Consider the following 21381-nt stretch of genomic DNA (forward strand, 5'->3'; position numbering starts at 1 on the left):
ACTTTTCTAAGTGCTGGTAATAAATCAGGAGACAAAAAAGACAAAAATTTTGCCTTGTTGGGGTTTATATTCTACAAATTATATAGTTTGTTGAAAGGTAGTAAGTCCAGTCTGGGCAACATGGTGAAATCCTGTCTTTACAAACAATAAAAAAATTAGTTGGGCATCGTGGAGCATGCCTTTAGTCCCAGCAACTCAAGAGGCTGAGGCAGGAGGATCATTTGAGCCCAGGAGGTGGAGGCTGCAGTGAGCCAAGATCGCACCACTGCACTCTGGTCTGGGCAACAGAGTGAGACCCTGTCTCAAAAAAAGATACATGTTGTATAAAAAATAGAGAAGGTAAATAGGATTGGAACTGTGGCAAGGAGATAAGTTTTAAATAGGTTACCAGGGTCACTGAGAAAGTGACATTTGAGCAAAAATTTCAAATAAGTGAGAGAGTTAGCCACGCAGATATTTAGAGGGAAAGCATTCTGGGCAGATGGAAGAGTTAGTGCAAAGGTCCTATGATGGGAGGGTGCCTGGTCCGTTCTTGAAACAGTATGAAGGTCATTGTGACTGGAACAGAGACTGGAACAGGGAGGAGAGTAGCAGATGAAGTCAAAGAGACAATGTAGGGGAGAAACAGATCATATCTGACTTTCTGGGCAATTTTAAGGACTTTGGGGCCGGGCGCGGTGGCTCAAGCCTGTAATCCCAGCACTTTGGGAGGTTGAGGCGGGTGGATCACGAGGTCAAGAGATCGAGACCATCCTGGTCAACATGGTGAAACCCTGTCTCTACTAAAAAAAGACAAAAAATTAGCTGGGCATGGTGGCACGTGCCTGTAATCCCAGCTACTCAGGAGGCTGAGTCAGGAGAATTGCCTGAACCCAGGAGGCGGAGGTTGCGGTGAGCCGAGATCGCGCCATTTGCACTCCAGCCTGGGTAACATGAGTGAAACTCCGTCTCAAAAAAAAAAAAAAAAAAAAAAAAAAAAAAAAAAAAAAAAAAAAGGACTTTGGTCTCTATTGTGAGTGAAATGGGGAGCCATTCAAGGGTTCTGAGTAGAGAAATGACATGAACAGACTTAGGTTTTAAAAGGCTGTTTTGTTGAGAATAGACTGTAGGGGGCAAGGGTGAAGAAGGAAGACTAATTAGAAGGCTATTACAATAATTTAGAAATGACTCATGGCAGATAAAAACTAAATCATAGCAGTGGTTATTGGAAGGATTATAGACATATATTGTTAGGTAGGCTGACATAATTTTCTCACAGATTAAATGCATTGTGCAAGGGAAAGAAATCCGTTAGATTTAACATTCACTATTTAAGTGAAAATGCCTAAGAGTGATTCACTATAATTTTATTTCCAACATGTTCCACGTGGAAGGGCTCCAGAAAGGGGTATGCTTGAAGGTGGGCTGGAGGAGAGTGTGAGGAGTATGAGGTCAGGAAGCTGCTGAACTTGACTAAAGGGCAGGTACATGGCAAGTAGAAGCGATAGATTGAAGACAGTCATATGAAGCAGACAGGTGAAAGGTTTTTGAGGTCAGGAGTTGGACTATGAATCTGTGGGCAATGGGAGCCCCAGAACAATTTCATGGTTCTGTATACATGACAAGCACTTGGATGAAAGGTCAGGTGGGACACAGGGGAGGGAATGGATGGCAAAGATACTTTCTAATAAAGCAACACGACTTAGAAGCAGACTGGATGGTGAATAAAGAGATTGTATGAGTCCCTGAATCACAAGATTTTATTGTTGAGAGGAATTTCAGAGGCCATCGAGTGCAAGAGAATATACCAGAGACAGGCAGGAATAAGGAGTGGGGTTTATAATTGATAGGGTTTGGCCCTGTGTCCCTGCCCAACTCTCATGTAGAATTGTAATATCCCATGTTAGAGGTGGGGCCTGGTGGGAGGTGATTGGATCAGGGGGCACATTTCTCATGAATAGTTTAGTACCATCCTCTTAGTGCTGCTCTTGTGATAGTGAGTGAGTTCCTGTGAGATATGGTCGTTTAAAAGTCTGTAGCACCTCATCCCCATTCTCTTGTTCCTGCTCCTGCCATGTGAGACACTTCACGCCATCTTTGCCTTCTGTCATGACTGGAAGCTTCCTGAGGCCTCCCCAGAAGCAGAAGCCGCTATGCTTCCTGTATGGCCTGCAGAACCATGAGCCAATTCAACCTCCTTTCTTTAAAAAGGACCCAGTCTCAGGTATTTATTTATAGCAATGTGAGAACGGACTAACACAATAATCAAGGCCTGATCAGGCAGGGTTGGTGGGCTGAGACGATAAGGGTTCAGTCACACCAAATCCCTGTTCTTCCTGTCCTACCCTGCTCTTCCCATCTCACATTCACAAAGCAATATCTTGAGGCCACTAACAACAATGTCACTTTGCCATGCTTTCAGTAGAAAACCAAGAGAAGCACCTCTTTTAGTGTTTCTCCACCCAAGTATCCAAGCCCCCTTTGAACAAAATTCAAGTTCTAAAATGCAAACAGAACACCAGTTTACTTTAAACTGTGTCAAGAGTGTTATGTTTGAATTCAGTTCCAAGGCTTGGCTCCTTCACAGAAGCCACCAATTTACTGGTGCTAGCTACCCTGTAAGCATTCTTAATACAAGGATGAAGAACTAAAAGATGGAGCCATGAGGGAGATGTGTTGCCCTCTCACTCTGTGGCCCTTCCAACTCAGAACTGAAGAGGCGTGGCTGCAGGTGGGGAAAGATAAAAATGTATTTGAGAGATGTCAGTTCGTTTCTTTTACTAGAGATTATAAAAAGTTAGAGCCTCTTCAAGCTATATATTTCTAGATTCATTTGAAGACTGCTCAACAATATCATCTATGTGTCATAAACAAGGCATCTGTGCTATTCTTTAGAAATTTAGAAACTGAACATTCTGTAAAGTCAACTACTGCACCCAACCTGGACATTACAGGTTGTGAGCCATCCTGTTAGCCTGGATGTGTTTGAGACAATGAAAGCCTGCTGCAGGCTGATTATGCGATAAATGAATGATTACATCAGCAGGATTCCACCCTTTCATAAGCAGGAGGTTTTACCACTGGTGGTGCCTAAATTCATGGCTTTTTATGTAGAAAAGGTGCTATCAGGAATACACAGCTTTCTCTAATCCAAAAGCAACACACTAAAAGAAAGGTAAAAAAGGCCATTGCCCACTGTAGGAACAGCGGAACAAAGATAAAATGGTGCTGCTTATTCACCTAGGCACTAAACACAAATCCAGGAACGGCCATTTGAGTTGGCAAGTACGGCCTGCAAGGGGCATCTTATTCTCCATTCTCCAATTCTCCTTGTGACATACTAGCTCTTCTCTCAATACAGTCCTCTGAGATGCTGGCCTCCTGGATTTCTTATTGGTTTGGAATGATGTCTCCTGTTGACAACCAAGTTCAAAAACCAGAAGAAAACATAAAGATCTTTTTTTTTTTTTTTTTTTTTTTTTCTAGCAGAAGGGGCCAAGACAATCTATCCAACCAACTCTAATTGATTCTAAAATCCTCTGTTATGAGCAGACCATACTAAATAGAATCTGGGTTCCTGCCAGGGCTTAGACCATGATTAACTGATTCTTATTTAAGGTAGGAGATGAAATTTTTGTCTGAAGTCACATGTCAAAGACTCATATTTATCCTGATAGGGCAAGGCCATTTGATCTATGCCCTAAACCACTGAATATATCCCTTAACAAGCAGCTCTAATCTTTGTACTGCAGTGGTGGTTCCCTTGGTATGCCACTTAGTATGACTAGAACTATGGAAAATCATTAATGGTTTGGGGCACATGCAGAATCAGCTTCTAATCATTTAATGTATCTAAAACCCCAAATGGATCTGGAAAAAAGTTTTAGCCAACTATTATTACTGGGACATTTTAACTGAAATATGGCCACCATATCTTTACACATGTTTTAAAGTGAAGCTAAGGAGAAGGCTGTTCATTATTGACAAATGGATCTCGAGATTACTTCTACTTGAACTGCACTGACTGGTGGCTACAAGTAGTGTGACTTCGTCTCAATATTTCTCTCTGCACTTCCAGTATGTTCAATCATGCCTCACTGTCTATTACAGCCCATCAGTTGAATAGCGGTGGTTTGAATGATGTATAAATAGCTGCTAGTAGTGGAAGATTCTTAGCACCGAATGTACATTCTCATGTGCCTCCAACCACACTCCGTCTCTTCCATCATCAGCACGTGGGGCAGTTATGAAAAGGAAAGACTGCAAATGATGGTGTTGAGCAATCTGTATGCTTCCTTCTGTACTAACACACTTGAATTCCTTACCAGACAGCATTAGAAACATGTACCATTTGTACTGCAACCTGCACACAAAAGTCTACTTTTCTGTGCATAAAATTCAACCTTGCCTAACAAGATAAAATTTTTCGTATCTTCTGTTCTCTAGGTGAAGTTTCCATACAAACCACTATGAAGCCCTTAGGTATTCTTTTGAAAAAGAAGAAAGCTTTCTTGTATACTGAAACATTGTGTCTTGTGTAAAGAAAAAAGCAGAATATTACTTGGATTTGGAGGGAAGAGCGTGCAACTTTTACAGTGTATGATCTCTTTTACTACTGGCATATCTGGAGGAATTGGTGGAGGTACTATTCCCAAACCAGGCATCATTGGAGTTATTGGTGGAATTCCAGTCATCATTCCAAGAGCAGGATCAAAGTCTAAAAAAGGAGAAGAGAGAACAATAAATGACACCAGGCAAGGTTTAGTGGAGATAGAATGTTACTTTGTAAGCTCCAAATCAAAGGTCTTTCTAAGATAGAGGCAAAATATTTAACAAGTGTGGTACTTAGTATTCCCAGGTCTTTTTTTTTTTCTTTTTCTTTTTTTTTTGAGATGGAATCTTGCTCTGTCGCCCAGGCTGGAGTGCAATGGTATCATCTCAGCTCACCACAACCTCTGCCTCCTTGGTTCAAGTGATACTCCTGCCTCAGCCTCCCAAGTAGCTGCGATTATAGGCATGCACCACCATGCCTGACTAATTTTGTACTTTCAGTAGATACGGAGTTTCTCCATGTTGGCCAGGCTGGTCTCGAAATCCCGACCTCAGGTGATCCACCTGACTTGGCCTCCCAAAGTGCTGAGATTACAGGCATTGAGTTATCGTACAGTTGTGCATTTTCCTTTTGGGATGGGCTGTTTTGTTTGACCAGGGCTTATTTAAGTCTCTGCATCTAATTTTGGCATCCAAGGTCTTTCATAGCATGGCCATGTCTTGTCTACTGATTTTGCCTCTGCTACTTTCCAACACACACTCTCTGCTCCATTCTGAGAAGGCTTTTTACTGTCCCTTGTACGGGTTTTCTTTCTATAGTACAGCATGGTATAAGAGCACAGAGTTTTGGGGATCAAGCAGACCTGGGTTTTAGGTCTACCATTTGCTTGGCAGGATGAACTTCCATTTGCTCATCTGCAAAATAGGGTTCATATCACCTCCCTTACAGGGGGCTGTGAAGAATAAACAAAATGATGAATCTAATATGCTGAGCATAGGTTTGATAAATAACTACTCTTTGTGCCTTTGTTCATGTTGTTCTTTCTGCCTGGAATTATTTGAGCCTCTGCAAATTCTCCCCATGCTTCAAGGCCTGACTTAAGTGTCATCCTCCTTGAAGAGGTCTTTCCAGATAATTCTGATTCATTCTTTACTTTGCATCTAAAAGCTGTTGGTTCCATACTTGTTACCACTGAATTTTATTTTATTTTGCACCATCCTTTGTTTAATTCAGGGATGCCTCTAGCATGTGTGGGGGCACCCAAGCGAGTATTTTTTGTGGGGCCTATCTATGTACACAATTTGTTTTACCACTAATCAGTACTGGCAGCATTTTCGTGGCACAATCTCATGTGATACCATGAAAGAAATGTCACAGCAGCCAGCTGGAGTGGTTTCCTTATTAGGTCCCTCTTCTGGAACCAAGACTCGGGGGAGGATTCCATAGCCATGAGTCCTGAAACTTCCTGGCGCATCTAGTTCATTGCACATATAGGTTACAGGATTGGGAGTGTCCCAAGGGGGAGAATTGGGGACTCTGGTACACATGTGTCCAGTTTAAGATTGGGGCTTCTCAGATGATACTGCCAGCCACAGTCAGTCCCAGACAATGGAGGGAAACTCAGAAAATTTCAAGAAAGGTGCTTCTTGCAACCAGAATACAGGGAGGAGGTGCTCTGGACCCAGGGCAGCTGCCCTGATGCCACTGCCTGCCTTGGCTCTGGAAGGGGACTTAGAAATTATCCAGGTAGTCATTCCAAACCACAGGGGCTTCTGAGGAGGAGCCCCACTTGCCTGGATCTAAGAACAGTATTGATTTCATTGTTTAAAGCTTGTCTCTAGATCAAAGTGAGATTTCTTTGAGAGAAGGGAGTGCACTCTGCATCTTTGTTTCTCTGCCTCCCACTTCTGCCTTCACTATAGAACAACACACAGTGGACTGCAAAAAAAGAAAGTACTGCAGACTGAGGGGTTCTGGTAATGCAGCAGCAGGAGCAGGCCCTACTCGAAAGACTTTACCATGTTCACCACACAGGCCAGAGGGGCAATACCTGTACATATATTCTTCAAGTGGCCCTGAAGTCCCCTGAGTGGCTCTTTTTCTCTAAGATGCTGGAGGAGGTCAACCTCAATAGCAGGAAGAACCCAGGATTCCCACAGATGCATAATCAGGTCTAACAGGCTCAATAAGAGGGAGATCTGTGACTGGGCAGATGGACAGGTGGGTGGCACATGGGCATCCCCTGTTACAAAAGTACCCCAAGCAAGTGAGGGCAATCCCCAGCTTCTCACATGCCTCTTATCCTGTGATATCAAGACCCTGAAAATGTTTGGAAAGAAAAAAATTTCTCCCAAGAGGAAGTAGTATTTTTATGAAAATATTTACTTTTAGGCCGGGTGCAGTGGCTCATGCCTGTAATCCCAGCACTTTGGGAGGCCAAGGCAGGCGGATCACGACGTCAAGAGATTGATACCATCCTGGCCAACATGGTGAAACCCTGTCTCTACTAAAAAAACAAAAATTAGCTGGGCACGGTGGTGGGCACCTGTGATCCCAGGTACTTGGGGGGCTGAGGCAGGAGAATTGCTTGAATCCAGTAGGCAGAGGTTGCAGTGAGCTGAGATTGCACCACTGCACTGCAGTCTGGCGAAAAAGCGAGACTCCATTTAAAAAAACAAAAACAAAACCAAAACTTCCATGTGCACACACACACACACACACAGACCCTCTTTCACCTATGGATCTCATATCTATACTTCACGTTGAAGAAAGTTTCTTAATATCTATGTGCCTCCATTTCCTTTTTTGGTAGAAGTAGGGGGTAAATAATGACATTTAGCTCAAAGATGAAAGCATAGAACAGATATGAAGATCTCTGGCATGATAGATAGTCCTGATAGATAAGTGTCCTTCTTTCCATTTAAAATGTGAAAACCCACAGTGATAAATGCACTGATTCAGGCATTCATTCCCCCATTCACAAACATCTGTGATCAGCTTCCTATATGTCAGGCTCCATGCAGGTGTTGGGGATGGTGTCTAGGTTTCCCTTTTGATCTCACAGAACTTAAGACTTCTGATACTCTGTCTTCCTATGCTGTAAAATAAGAGCACTATGGTTAAGAATGCCATTTTTGTCTTTGGAAAATTTAATTCCTCATGCAGAAGATTTTGGAGAGATTGTTAACATTATCTCATCCATTTACAAATTGTTAATTTTTGTCAGGAAAAGATCAGATTAGATTGTGTGCCAATGGAACAATCCCATCTATTTTTCCTCTCCTACTGAAATGTTTGTCTTCCTTTTATTGTTCTGCCTGCCTCCTTATTGTTATTCATATAGTTCTGTCACTCACAACTCTACCTTACCACAGATTACAGAAACATCAGTTCATTAAACAAGTTCCGCCACTTCGGCTGAGAAGGAAATGCCTGTCTCCATGTACTGTCACTAATAAATTGAGACAAACAGAAAACAAATATACAGGATAAATATAACTCCTGACTGATGTACTTACCACTCTGCTGTTTCATATAATTGCATTAATATTTTATAAATTCATTTAAAAGCAAATGTATTCATGGTATATGGCTAACACCAGAGTAGGTAAACTCCCCCTCTTCCTTTTGTTCAATATGCCAGGAGTTCCATAGGCTATACTGTCCATAAGGGCTTGCTAGAGGGCAGGTTGTACATGACATTTCAAAGGCTTCTATCATGTTGATTATTTCTTTTGTTTATCTTTAACCATTAAGCACCAAAATGAGTGTGGATTTCCAGTGACTACCAAGGAAACCATTTCAATTCATGAGATTTATACATGTATTACAGAACCTGAAAAATCAAAGAAGTCCAGCAATTTAAAACACACTGGGAATAGAACACCAGAGAAATTCTCTTCCTTTTCCAGGCCCCTGGCCTAGCTTGTGGAGTATTACCAACATTGCCACTTATATTAGGAATTCAAACTTTCAAAGATTTGAAATCATAGAAAAGAGTTATGGAAAAGGCCAGGTATTCCTCCAAAGTCCTCTTCACAATAAATATCCTGTTCTGTTTTGCTTTTACAAAACACCTCTTCTAACACCCTTTCCCCACCGCCTTCTTGACTCTTGGCATGGCCATTGCCAGAAAAGCCACGACATGTTGATTTGTATTCCCTCTTTTTTTTTTTTGAGATGGAATCTCGCTCTGTTGCCCAGGCTGGAATGCAGTAGTGTGATCTCAGCTCACTTCAAACTCTGCCTCCCAGGTTCAAGCAATTCTCCTGGATCAGCCTCCCTAGTAGCTGGGATTACAGGCATGTGCTACCATGCCTGGCTAATTTTTTTTTTTTTTTTGTACTTTTAGTAGAGATGGGGTTCCACCATTTTTGCCAGGCTGGTCTCAAACTCCTGACCTCAAGTGATCCACCTGCCTCAGCCTACCAAAGTGTTGGGATTACAGGCATGAGCCACTGTGCCCAGACTGTATTCCCTCTTCTCATTCATGTACTCCCCAAAGTCCTAGCCCACTGGAAATTCTGCAAATGCTATCTGTTAGCTGGGCCAGCTTGCTCGTCAGACTTGCAACTCTACCACAAGATTTCAAGTAATGTTTCCATGTAGCCTTAAGCCTTCCTGCTACCTAGCAACTTGCACTTATTCAACCTTGGCAGAGTTATTATTGTCCATCCTCTGTACACATCTCAGCCAAGGAGTTACAATAGAGGCAAATGTCATTCTGCGCAGCTACCCACTTGTCCCTGTATCTATTAATTCAATATTTTGATGACAGGTCTTCTGTCAGGTATTGTGGTTGCAGAAATGAATAAGACAAAATCCTTGGCTTATACTCTAGTTTGGAAACAACTATGCAAACAGTTACAATGCTGTACCATCAATGAATCACCATAACTGTTTATTAAATGCTTAAAATGTTCTAGGTTCAGTGCTAAGCATTTTATATAATCACATTCTAACAGACCTGTGAGTTTCGATACTGTTATCCTTCATTTTATGGATAAGGGAATTGAGGTTCAAGGGGCGTTTAGTTATGTGCTCAAGTTTACATAGCTAGTAAGAGGCACACCTAGAATTAACCACTATACTGCCTGTCAATGTAGTATGACAATTGTTTCAATGAATTAATATGATTGCAGATATAAATGAGGCAAGTATGCTGAAAAAATAAGGCATATGAGCAACAAAATGTTTACATACCATTCTTTTTCCCCCAATATGGTGGATTAAAATTGGATATAAATTCTTTAATTTTCTTTCCATCAAGGTAAGGGTCTATGCCCCCACCCCTTTGAATTTGGATGGGCTCTAGAACTGATATAACCAATAGAATATGGCAGAAGGGATGTTGTGTCCTTTTTCAAGCCCAGGCATTAACAGAGATGCAATTTCTACCTTTTGTTTCTATAAATGTGTGCTATGGGAGCTTTGCATCCTCATGTAAGGCTGACTACCCTGCTAGAGAGACCATGTGGAGAGGGACTTAAAGCAAATGGAAGAGGCATCCAGCTGAGCCCAGTCTTGTATGTGTCCTTACCAAGGTGCCATGCACATGAGTGAAGTCTTGAAATCAGCCTGCCACAACTGAGGTATCCCAGTTGATATTATATGGAACAGAAACATTGCCCATTTCAGTCCTACCCAAATTCCTCATCCAGAAAAATCTTAAAATATAATAAAATGATTGTGTTTTAAGTCACTAGCTTCTAAGGTAGTCTGTCATAGACCGACATATAAGGAGAATATCCAGCATGGCTGGGGTGGAGTGTCATTGGTTAATACAGTTAACAATTTTCATGGAATGGAAATAGAAAGCATCACATAAAGTATCTGACAAAGATATCACATGTTCCTATTTTATTGTTCAACCCTTGATAGTTTCTTGTTTCTTGCCAGGCCAGTTCATGCTGGCATTCTCCTTTTTTTTTTTTCTGAGACAGAGGATGATTAAGTCTCACTCTTACCATCCAAGTTGGAGTGCAATGGCACAATCTCAGCTCACTGCAACCTCTGCTCCCGGGTTGAAGTGATTCTCCTGCCTCAGCCTCCCTAGTAGCTGGGATTACAAGTGTATGCCACTACACCCAGCTAATTTTTGTACTTTTAGTAGAAACAGGGTTTCACCATGTTGGCCAGGCTGGTCTCAAACTCCTGACTTCAGGTAATCTTACCGTAAAATGCCAACTTTTATTTTGTGGCAGGGGAGAGGAATACTAGCTACCTATTAATTGGCTACTTATGAATTTTCAGGTTTTATACACTGCATCTGACTGAATCTTCACAGCAATCCTAACGATGGGAAATAATATTATTCCCTATTTTACAGATGAGGAAATTGAAACTCATAGAGATAACACAATAAGGACACATAGTAAGTGGCTCTCACTAAGCATGCAGTCCTAACCATTAGTCTACATAGGGCAAGACAGACACTCTTTGTCATATTTGTATCTACTTACTCAACCTAGTATGTGGGCTTCAAACCTTCCTATCCAGGAGGCTACCCTGGAGTTGCTTATCTCTAAACCCAGAATTTACTATTGAGGTATTTGACACATGCATTGTCACGGTGTTTCAGGGCCTCTTTTTAAAATTCTTTGTTTCAATTTTGGGCCACAAAAGAAGTTGAAATTGCAGCCAGGCCATGTATCAATTGGAGGTAGGCAAAAGTAGGAAGTGACACACATTGATTATCTTGCTTACATTTTCAGAACTGGACCCTGGTTCTTACTGAAAGCCCCTTTAAACCCTCAGAAAAATTTTGCCTGCACTTAATGACTTCCCTCCATCTAAGTGTCCCTGGCCCAATAAAAGCATTTCCAATCTTTTACGTGTTCGAAAGGCCCCTGAGCCCCAGGAGGTAGTTTTTACTCACAGTAAAACCACTGAAATGCAACCACAGATGATTCCAAAATAACTATTTCAAATAGGCTTTAATTATATATTCATAATTAAGCTATTTTATAGCAAGTTATGATTTCAACTGAGCTATATATTTCTGAGATGTCATTGTTATTTCTTTAGAGTTCCTACAAAATTCATTGGAAAATTAAGAATTTTGCCTGCGTACTGGGAAATTTTAACCCATTACCGTTCTGCCTCCTTTATACATAGATCCTTTAAAAGACTTTTTAAGCAGTCTTTGTCAGATTAGTATTACCTATTCAACTTTGTATCTCTCTTCTTATCTGAAGAGAGAACACAGATTTCCAAGGACAGCCTGGCTGAACTGTGAGATGATCCTGGGCTTCTCACTAGCCATCTTAGAGGCACAAGTTCCCAAAGTTTTGTACAATGACTCTCAAATTCTACCAACATCTGTCCTATTTCCCCAAAAGATTATCTGAACACTTGTTTCAGCTCAGTTGGAAAGGTAAGACAGGGCCTGGCTCATGTACAATAGCAAACAAGCTAGCAAACTGGGATTGGTGGGATATATGGCACAATGTCAGTTCACAAAGGTCCTCCCCAAATATCTCATCTTTGATTCCAAATTTCCACCAATGGAGATTTATTCCTTTAGTGATAGGTTTTGCAAAATCTCCCTTTGTAGTCCATCTTCCCTCAACTCGTTTTTATTCATTTATACTGTGTTCTTGCCTTTTTAGAGCATTTGACAGGTCCAGAGTCATGCCCTTCAAAGGTGTTCAGCTTTGGAGAGGCATTAATGAGGACATTTCCCACTACATCTGTGGTTCCCAGATTTCTGGATTTTAGAAATGAATAAAATAAAATTATATGGAGATTTAAGATCACCAGCCTCTTAATTTGACAAGAAAAGAAGTGGGGGAAAAAATAACAAAGAAACGAACCAATATCCTATTCATACAGTTCATAAAAGAAAGAACATTTTAAAACCAAAAATACAAGAAGTCTGTCATCTCAGAATAAAGGGCAGTCCTTTCAATTGAGCAGATTTAGCTTCATGACAAATTTACTACAGTTTTAGTTTTTACATTTTGCCATAGATGGGTCCTGGCCTACAAACCAGTGTTTGGACTTTTGAGATCACTCAACAGTTTCACTTAGCATGCTCCCCTATATATGAAACTTCCTGCGAAAAATTTCTTTCAGAACTAGAATGTCACACACACACACACACACACATTATTAAGTGTCATGAAAAGCTTCTCTTCCCCTGAGGACTGGTATATTTTTTTCTTCACGGAAAATGCAAATTATATAACTGATCAGGTTTCCCTTTTTTGTTTTGGCTGCTTTGTCACAGGGGCAGCTCAACTTCAGAAATCAGATGGGATCCTACAACCTAGATGCCTGAATTTTAATTAGCCTCCCTGCCTGGTCTTTGCTTTTTATTCTCATTTATATTTTCCCAGATGCTGATTTTTAAACATTTTTTAATAAATTATATTTTTTCATATACTGTAATCTTTTTTATAAGCTGCTTCAAAGTCTTTGCTGAATGAAGTAATGTAATTCAACTCATAGTTAACCACTGTCTCCATACTGTATACCCTTGCATACCTTCCAGTCATTGATGCACTATTTCCCTTGCCTACACTGTTCTTAGTTCTTTTATCCTCCTGACATACTTCTATATATTCCTGGACACCTAGCTCAAACGTTACCTCTTTTGTGAACCTTCTCTGACCACCACCATCTAGCTAGCATTTCTCCTCACCACACTTGGGCTAAAACAATGCTTTTGTACAAGTTTCTATTATGTCACTTGCAACATTATAGTGTAGTGATATTTCCTTTGTTGCGTTTGCTACTGTAACTTGAGCTTGAAGGCAAGGATTGTGCTATGCTCATATTGGGATACCCTATATCTAGCTCAATATGTTTTCAATGAATGGATGGATAAATAAAAGAACAAGTGAACAAAAGGAAAGGAAGGTCTTTCAGCTATTGTCAGTCAAGAGCCAGCTCATACTTGAGTATAGTCTGGATTAGGGAGAGAATGTTGAAGTTCTCAAAGTACTGGAGTCACTATGAGGGTAGAAAACTTTGTCTTTTTTGTTCATTGCTTTCTCCCCAGGGCTTCTCACAGTACCTTCATACCAGCAGGCTTCAGTGAATATTTCTTGTATGAATGAATGAATAAGCAAATGGTTTCACTCTGCTCCTTCTCCTAATAGTTTCCATGGGGAGTCTTTTCTCTTTTAATGATTGTTCCTATCACTATGCATTTATTTATTTCAGCTAGTTAAGGTCACGAAATTCTTATCTCAAAGATCCTCCAGTCCTTGAGCTTCATGTACTCTTCCAAAGGCTTTAAATAGTTTAAAATATTTCCACATGAAAACAGCTCCACAGCATTTATCTATACAGACTCTGATATTGAGCGCTTCACTAACTATTTCGTGGAGTAGTCCCTGGGAGACGGGACTCGTTCTTTGCCGGGACCTCAATACACAGTCTTTATTATGCTGACCATCTCCTGTTTGTTCTTTGTTCTTCTGTGATAATATTGTTGTTGCCAGTACTCAAGTCAATACCATGATGTGCTTGTTCTCAAAGAAAAATATGACACACACAAAGATCATGTAAAGTCATATGTTTTTGTTGAAGTAAAGTCCTTCTGTAATATCCACAAGATAAGTAACTATAACATTTTAAATATTTTTAGCTATACCATATAGAACTCATCCATATTCATAATAGTAGGGTCCCAATTATGTTCAAACCAACTAATGACACCTCGGTCCTGTTTTTGAAAGGATGACCTGGCACAACAGCTACCTGCCAGCTGTTGTGTAAGTGCAGGAGCTTGACGGCATGGTGGAGGCTTAAATGGATATCTCGAGGTGTAGACATGCTCCATGGTGAATCTTGAGAGTACCATCCATAGGTAGAATTCAAGTTTGCTTTGGAGAGACGTTAATTTTATCTGGTATATATAATGTTTACATATTGTTGGTTCTTGGATGATGAACAGTGCTCTCCTTTCTCACTATCTCAACTTTTTTGCCACTAAAAGCATACTCTATTTGTGGAAGATATTAAAAATAATACAAACTGAAAGCCAGGACTTCCTGAGGAGCTTGCAGAACAGTAGTCTGCCATGTGTCATATAAACTCCTTCTTTCTTTCTGTTCCCATCAGACTTGGCCTGTTGAGTCCAGTGAGAACTATCTCCTTAAGAATGAGTAGGGCTTTGCTCTGGGAATAAGGTCCATGAGTCTATATTTTCAAATATCTCTCATTATGGAGACGCAGTCAACACAGCAGAGACATTATAATGAGAGACTCTTCTCTTTTCGGACTTCACAGGCTCCACACTTGGCTTCTATGGATATTTTAATTGAGGCAAAAATAAAGGAAGCAGCAGGCAGTATTCAACAAGTATCTCTTAATGGGTCCATGCTTGGATTCATCTGGAATGACTGGGGCAGAACAATGTTCTTTAACCAGAAGGCCTGACTCTTTTGGGTTTCACTAACATTAGTCTTATTGACCAGCTTCTCACAGCAAATACTCTTGCAGGAAAGACAGCTGCCAGCCAGAGGGGACCTCCTGATCTGCCATCATTATGGATTAACTTTGTTGAACCACAGCTGTACAAACTACCATGTTAGTTGAAAGGGAACTCCACAACAAACTTCAGACATAGCCTGTCTCTACTCCCTACTCAATGAATATAATAATTATGCCAGACATTGCCTTCACGACAAATATATGTCCAAGAGACTCAACATCCATAACAGTATAGATTAGAGGTCTCTGGGGGGAAGTGAAGGAAGCTTACATATCACTTGTTTTTCATCAATGTCAAAAGACTTTTCTATTGTCACAGACAGGCCAGACGAGACAGGACAAAGAAAAGTCTTCTGGCTCAGTAGGAAATCTCCTGAAGGCATAAAAGTAGCTGAATTACTGAGCCTTTGATGGGTGACTTCAGGTAACAGTTCCATGAGGCTTATTTGCCACCTTTTCCATTTTCAGAAATTTTGGGGTATGGGGAGCTGATTAGGGAAACATGGTTTACGATTATTATTATTATTTTTGAGATGGAGTCTCACTTTGGTTACAGGCTGGAGTGCAATGGCACAATCATGGTTCACTGTAACCTCCACCTCCCAGGTTGAAGAAATTCTCCTGCCTCAGATTCCTGAGTGGCTGGGATTACAGGCACACACCACTACACCCAGCTAATTTTTTGTATTTTTAGAAGAGACGGGGTTTCACTATGTTGGCCAGGCTGGTCTGGAACTCTTGACCTTGTGATCTGCTCGCCTCAGCCTCCCAAAGTGCTGGGATTACAGGTATGAGCCACTGTGCCTGGCCTTTAGGGAGATATTTTAACCCATTGGTTAAAACATAACATCATTAAAGATGGCAAGCACTCTGTCCTCCAGACCTTGGCAAGAAGAAAGGTAGGCAGCATTGGAGTGTCATGCCAACCTTCCATTTCTGTGAAAATCCCCACCAGATTTATAAGGAGTAGGCATCAGCACTGTCAGATATATACTGCTGTCTTCACCTGTCACTGTCCAGTGTTTCACCAGGGAAAAAATTCACCATTGCATTCACTGTCCTTCACTGTTGTTAGGGTAAAGACAAGTCATCATTCAACTTTTTGTGAGCCATATCGCATATGTGAACTTAAAACAATAATAGGAATTACAGTGAGCCAGGCATCATTCTAAGACTTTATGTGTATTAATGCATGAATCCTCATAACATCCCTATAACATAGGTGCCATTATTATCTGCATTTTACAGATGAATAAACTGAGGCATAGAGAGGTGAAGTAACTTGCCAAAGGTCACACAGCTAGTTAATGACAGACAGAGCTTTGACCATAGGCGGTCTGGGTCTAGAACCCATGTTCAAATCTCAATGGTAAACTACCTTCCTAAAATAATACAGAGATGAGAAAAACCAGTTCACACATAACTTAAGTGATTTTATACATAGCTTTACAAAGTATATCTTGGCTTCATGTTATTGCCCCATGCATCTTAAGACAAGAAGGGAACTACTCAACTAATACCAGCATTTCTAAGACCAGGTTTCCAAAGAGTCAAGTAACTTTCCCTGGAGCATGGTGGCAGTCAGTTTCACTGAATTACAGGTCAAAGAGAAACCGTTTCTTTACAGTCCTTAAGAAAACAAGATGTGAAGAAGGGGGACAAAGGTAGAAGTTAAAAATACTCTTGAGGTTTCAAATGTCTGGCTGAAGCTGGATGTGCAGAACACTCATTAGCATTGACAGTGGCTGCATAGCGTCCAAATACTTTCAATTTAAGTGGGAGCTTTGCAGTGATTTGAAGAATGTATGTCAGTACTTCCTTTACATCAAAGAGCATATAGTACTGCTAAGAGTAGTAATAATGATGACAGTTTATCTTTATTGGGTGCTTATTATATGGTAAGCAGTGTGCTAAGTATATTATTTAATGTCCACAGCAATCCTATGAGCTAGGACACTATGATTATCTCTATTTTACAGATGAGAAAACTGAGGAACAGAGAGGTCAAATAACTTGCTTGAGGTAACACAATAAGTGGCAGAGCAAGTACTCAAATCCAGGTAGTCCTCTGACTTCAAGGCCTGTGTTAAGTACTAAGCAAGACACTGTCGCTGAAGAAATAGCCCTCTACCACACTGTTAAGAAAACTTACCCTAATCATCTAGCCTTGTTATTGACCCCAGCTCAAGCTTTGGGTCTGTAATGATTGCTTGGTGACATTTTTGTTCTCAATGCTAGGCCTTTCTTTTTCCATGTTACAGATGGGTGGCTAAGTATTGAAGATTACTTTGTGAACTTAGATTTATGCTTATTATGATAATTTACAAATCATATGCTATTAGTTAACATTTAGTCTCCTGGGCTTTAGAGCACATGTGGCCTCAATATATTTCCTGGAATATTTATGCATATTTATCGAAAACTGGGAATATTTAAGTCAAATTAGATTGTCTACTCATCTTAGACTAAGTGTTGTGACTTGGGGACACACCACATGGAGCTATAAAATAATATATATTTTAGTTTGAATTATATTATAATCAAATAATAAAGAGGTACTAAATAAAAAACTCATTACTTTTTTAGAAATGTCTATGAGCAATATATTAATAAGCTGCCATTTTTGAGCTCCTTCTATTGCCAGACATTGTGGTAAGCATGATTTAATTGTCATAACAATCCTAGGAGTTAGGTACTATTAGTCTGATTTTGTGGATGAGGGCACTGAGTCTCAGAAGCTACACAACTGCTTGAGGTAAAATCGTGAAAGAAACAGGCTTGGAAGTCAAGCAGACTGAATCCAGAACCTGACGTCTTAACCACTCTGCAATACTGGTTCCTACAGTAACATTCACTGATCCCAGATTGGCCCCACTAGTCATTCAAAAGCTAAGGCGATCCATGGTCCAATCATTCTAACTCTCAAAGGATCCCTGGTTGTTCATTTCAATTGTGGTTGGTCTAATGGAGAAGAATACAGTCTGGTGTACTGCAACCTATGATATGAATTATAGTTTGGCAGAGTTCTTCACACCTACCACATATAGAATTTAGACTTCTTTTTTCCCCTCCATCCATTTATTATTCACGTACCTTTTTATCTTCATGCTTAGTTGCTTTTATGCTTGTTTCTTAGCTTTTGATGCAATCACATTTCTTAATTCACTATTAGTGTTGCTGTCCAGCATACCTTACCCTCATTATAAGGATTTAAAATCTGGGCTGGAATTGTGAAATAATGTTTTGGTGGGGTGGTAGCTAACTATATAAATAAGTGGCACAACAAAATGGCATTACTCTAAATCTATTTATCAACTTTAATGTGCTTGCAAAACACCTGGGGATCTTGCGAAAATGCAGCTTCTGATTCAGCAGGTCTGTGCTGGGGCCCGAGATTCTGGGATTCTAAGTGGGTCCCAGGTTATGCAGGGCACACTTTGAGTAGGAAGGTTCTAGATTGGCCTGGTCCTGTTGTGCTTTTAAGTAGAGTCACAATTAAATGAATCTGGGGAGATTAATGCTTAGGTTGTTTAAAAAGCTGCCTCAGGCTCCCTGAGATGGCAATTCCAAAATGTCTTCAAAAATTCCTTGTAAGGATTAATTAGCTCCCAGTGTCCAGGAAGCTTTTTTGTGTCTAAACAAAACCCTTCAGGTGTTGTGATGTTTTGCTTCTCATTTTATCTTTAGTGGAGATGGAGTTAGTCCACCATGCCCATTCTATGATGGTTACGTTGTGTATGTGTGTATATATATATATATACACGTGTGTGTGTGTTTACACACAGTTCTTCAATGTTAAAAACAGTCTCTGGGCTGTCCTCCACCATCTCCTCTCCTCTACTCTAGGAATTTAAGATTTTGGAGATATCTAAGTCAGTTCTCTTTTTGTCTCCATGTTTATTTGCCTCTTCTATAAAATCTATAAAATTACACAAGCTTTGTAATTCCTTGCCAAAATCCTGTTGCCTTGTATTTCAATGAGCTGTTTAAAGCTTCAATGATCCTAGCCTGCATTGGATATACCACTAGCATGTCCAAAGTGCAAAAGGGAGTATACTAGTAACTACCGGCCACCCAGACTATAAAGCTCATATTACAAAAATGCACACTCTAGGCAGAATCTGGTAAATGTCAACTTCAAAATAAGTTGTGTCATACTGCTATATTTATTACCACATGGTCAATAAAAATAAGCACTTGTGAGGTGATTAAAAATAACATACCAGGTAAAATTGGTTGTCCAGCAATTCCCAGTGGTGCCATTCCAAGATTATTCATTGCTGTGGCCCATGCAGTTGGATCCGACATGGGCAGTGTCATTGCAGTGGAATCCACATTCAGAGTTCTACTGTTATCAGCTGAAAAGAAATGACAAGCAAAATGTGTGCTAAGGTTTTAGCATCTAGTTTACTTATAAACATAAATTCTGGCAAAGTTTTTAGAGAAATGGCCGGATGGACAAGCGGTGGATAAGGCCTCAATACTAGGTTTCTTACAAGGGTTAAAACAATACAGCTTGAAGTGGTAGGAAGCCAAGGAATTTGAAAGCAATTTACCAGATGGCATTTTAGTGTAAGTGTTTCCTTTCTTCTCTCCCTTTCTTCCTTTTTTTTTTTTTTTCAAGCATACACAACACAGGAGCTTGGAATGACTAAGAAGTTTCCTATTCTTCTCATAATCTACTAGCATATGATTACTTCAGCAGCTTCCATCCAAACTACTCATGCATATAAAGCAAGAAAAAACATCCTAGGGCTCCTGTAGTTGGCAATAAAAGATGAAAATTATACTCCTGATATAATTTCATGTCTTTGAGGCAGTACTATTGAATAGAGCTGGACACACAATCAGCAGACATCAAATTAGCTGAATGACAATTCTGGGGGTTAGGGGAACAATGAAAAAAAGCAGACCAGAGACATGGTTCCTGCTCTCAAAGGTTGTACAATCACATTGAAGAGACTGCTGACGATGGTGATAATTATTACCATTATCACCACCTCCACCCATTACTTCCTCTAGTGAACACTTACTGTATGCCATGTAAATCACTTAGGATGTGTCATTCTCATTTAACTTTCAGAACAAACCTGTAAGGTAGGGACTATTTATATCTCCATTTAATAGAAGTTTTAGAGACATTTAAGGGAAATTTTGAAAGGTCAAATATATTGTCCAAGGTCATACAGAATGTATAATTTTTAGCCACTATGCTTTACTATCTCCAGTTAAACAACTAGGAAACAACGAAAGACTCAATGATTTAAAACAGAAATATTACTGAAGTTTATAGTATGCAGAGCTACTGCGGCCTGAGTAAGCAGGAAATACTTCATGGAGAAAATAAGACTTAAAAGAATGGACCAGATTTATATAGAGCATGTTGTGAGTGATTAGTAGTTATTAGACAGGTAAAGGAGAAGGGTCAGACATCCCAGGAGCAGGAATGATATAAGCAAAGACATTGAAACAGGTTTTATAAGCATGTGCATGTACACAGTGTCGGGAGAGATATATTCATGAGTCATCCAAGCACTAACAAACTTTCGTTTTGGGAAGTTTTCCTCTGACTACTGATAGCCATAGAAAAAATCTTTCTATGGCTTTTTTCCTACCTCCAATTACCTGCTTCAGCCAATTACAACCCATGAAGGCAACTCTGTTCTAATAGTAGCTTGCTAAAGTCCAAGGCAACATCAGAGATGACCCTTGCCAGGGTTGTTTATACATGTGCTATTTTGGTCACTGATTGGTCAGAACAAGCAAATATAAATGTCTAAAAACATTATTTCTGAAATATTAGTTTTTGTCATTCTTCTGTAGTGCCTTTGCCTCCTCCCCCTTAATCCCCCCTACACATACACACAGTGATTGACGGCACTAAGTGTTCATTAACTACAGTCAGAAGTTACATTTCAGAGCTAGTGATTTCTCCATCTGCAAGAATTTTAGTCATAATAATCAACTTTCAGTGTTCTCTCACAAAGGCATATCCAAAGGCTAGAAACAGCCGCCTTGCAAATATTATCAAGAAAACAAACATGGGGTACTGAATATCCTTTGGGTTTTGAATTTACATAGTGATAATTAGTCTACTTGGACTTCCAATCCCCCAGCTAGGGGAGATAAGATTTTAGAGAATGTTATAGCTGAAAGATACCTTTAGACATTATTGAATCTGCACCCTGATTTTCTCTGGTTGCTGAAGAATCATTCCTAGAAGAAATAGGTAGGTTTAGAAGGACTGGGACCCAATGCCAAAAATAATTTCTTGCAACAGTTTGGCTACTCATTGGTTCTGCAGTCCTGAGAAATATTAAAACAAACAAACAAACAAACAGGAACACTTCTCAGTAAAGGATTTTGAAGTCAAAGAATGAGAATTTATAATGTACCAACCTAGCCAA

General features: G+C 40.0%; 1 protein-coding gene across 8 annotated transcripts in view; it reads right to left on the minus strand.

Moving 5' to 3' along the window:
- The window catches only part of ENOX2 (ecto-NOX disulfide-thiol exchanger 2), a 275984-nt gene that overhangs the window by 67202 nt on the left and 187401 nt on the right, over positions 1-21381 (minus strand). For all 8 annotated transcript variants that reach the window (XR_004263438.1, XM_032260196.1, XM_032260200.1 and 5 more), the window contains 2 exons: positions 19198-19332; positions 4541-4696 (listed from right to left, as the gene is read on the minus strand). Coding sequence is in view for 7 of the 8 variants with exons in the window: in XM_032260196.1 (XP_032116087.1) it covers positions 4541-4696; positions 19198-19332 (291 nt within the window). In the remaining variant the exon portion in view is untranslated. The remainder of the gene's footprint in view (positions 1-4540; positions 4697-19197; positions 19333-21381) is intronic.

Source organism: Sapajus apella, unplaced genomic scaffold, assembly GCF_009761245.1.
Source record: "Sapajus apella isolate SASKATOON/1434 unplaced genomic scaffold, GSC_monkey_1.0 scaffold115, whole genome shotgun sequence".
In the NCBI taxonomy this organism is placed as follows: Eukaryota; Metazoa; Chordata; class Mammalia; order Primates; family Cebidae; genus Sapajus; species Sapajus apella.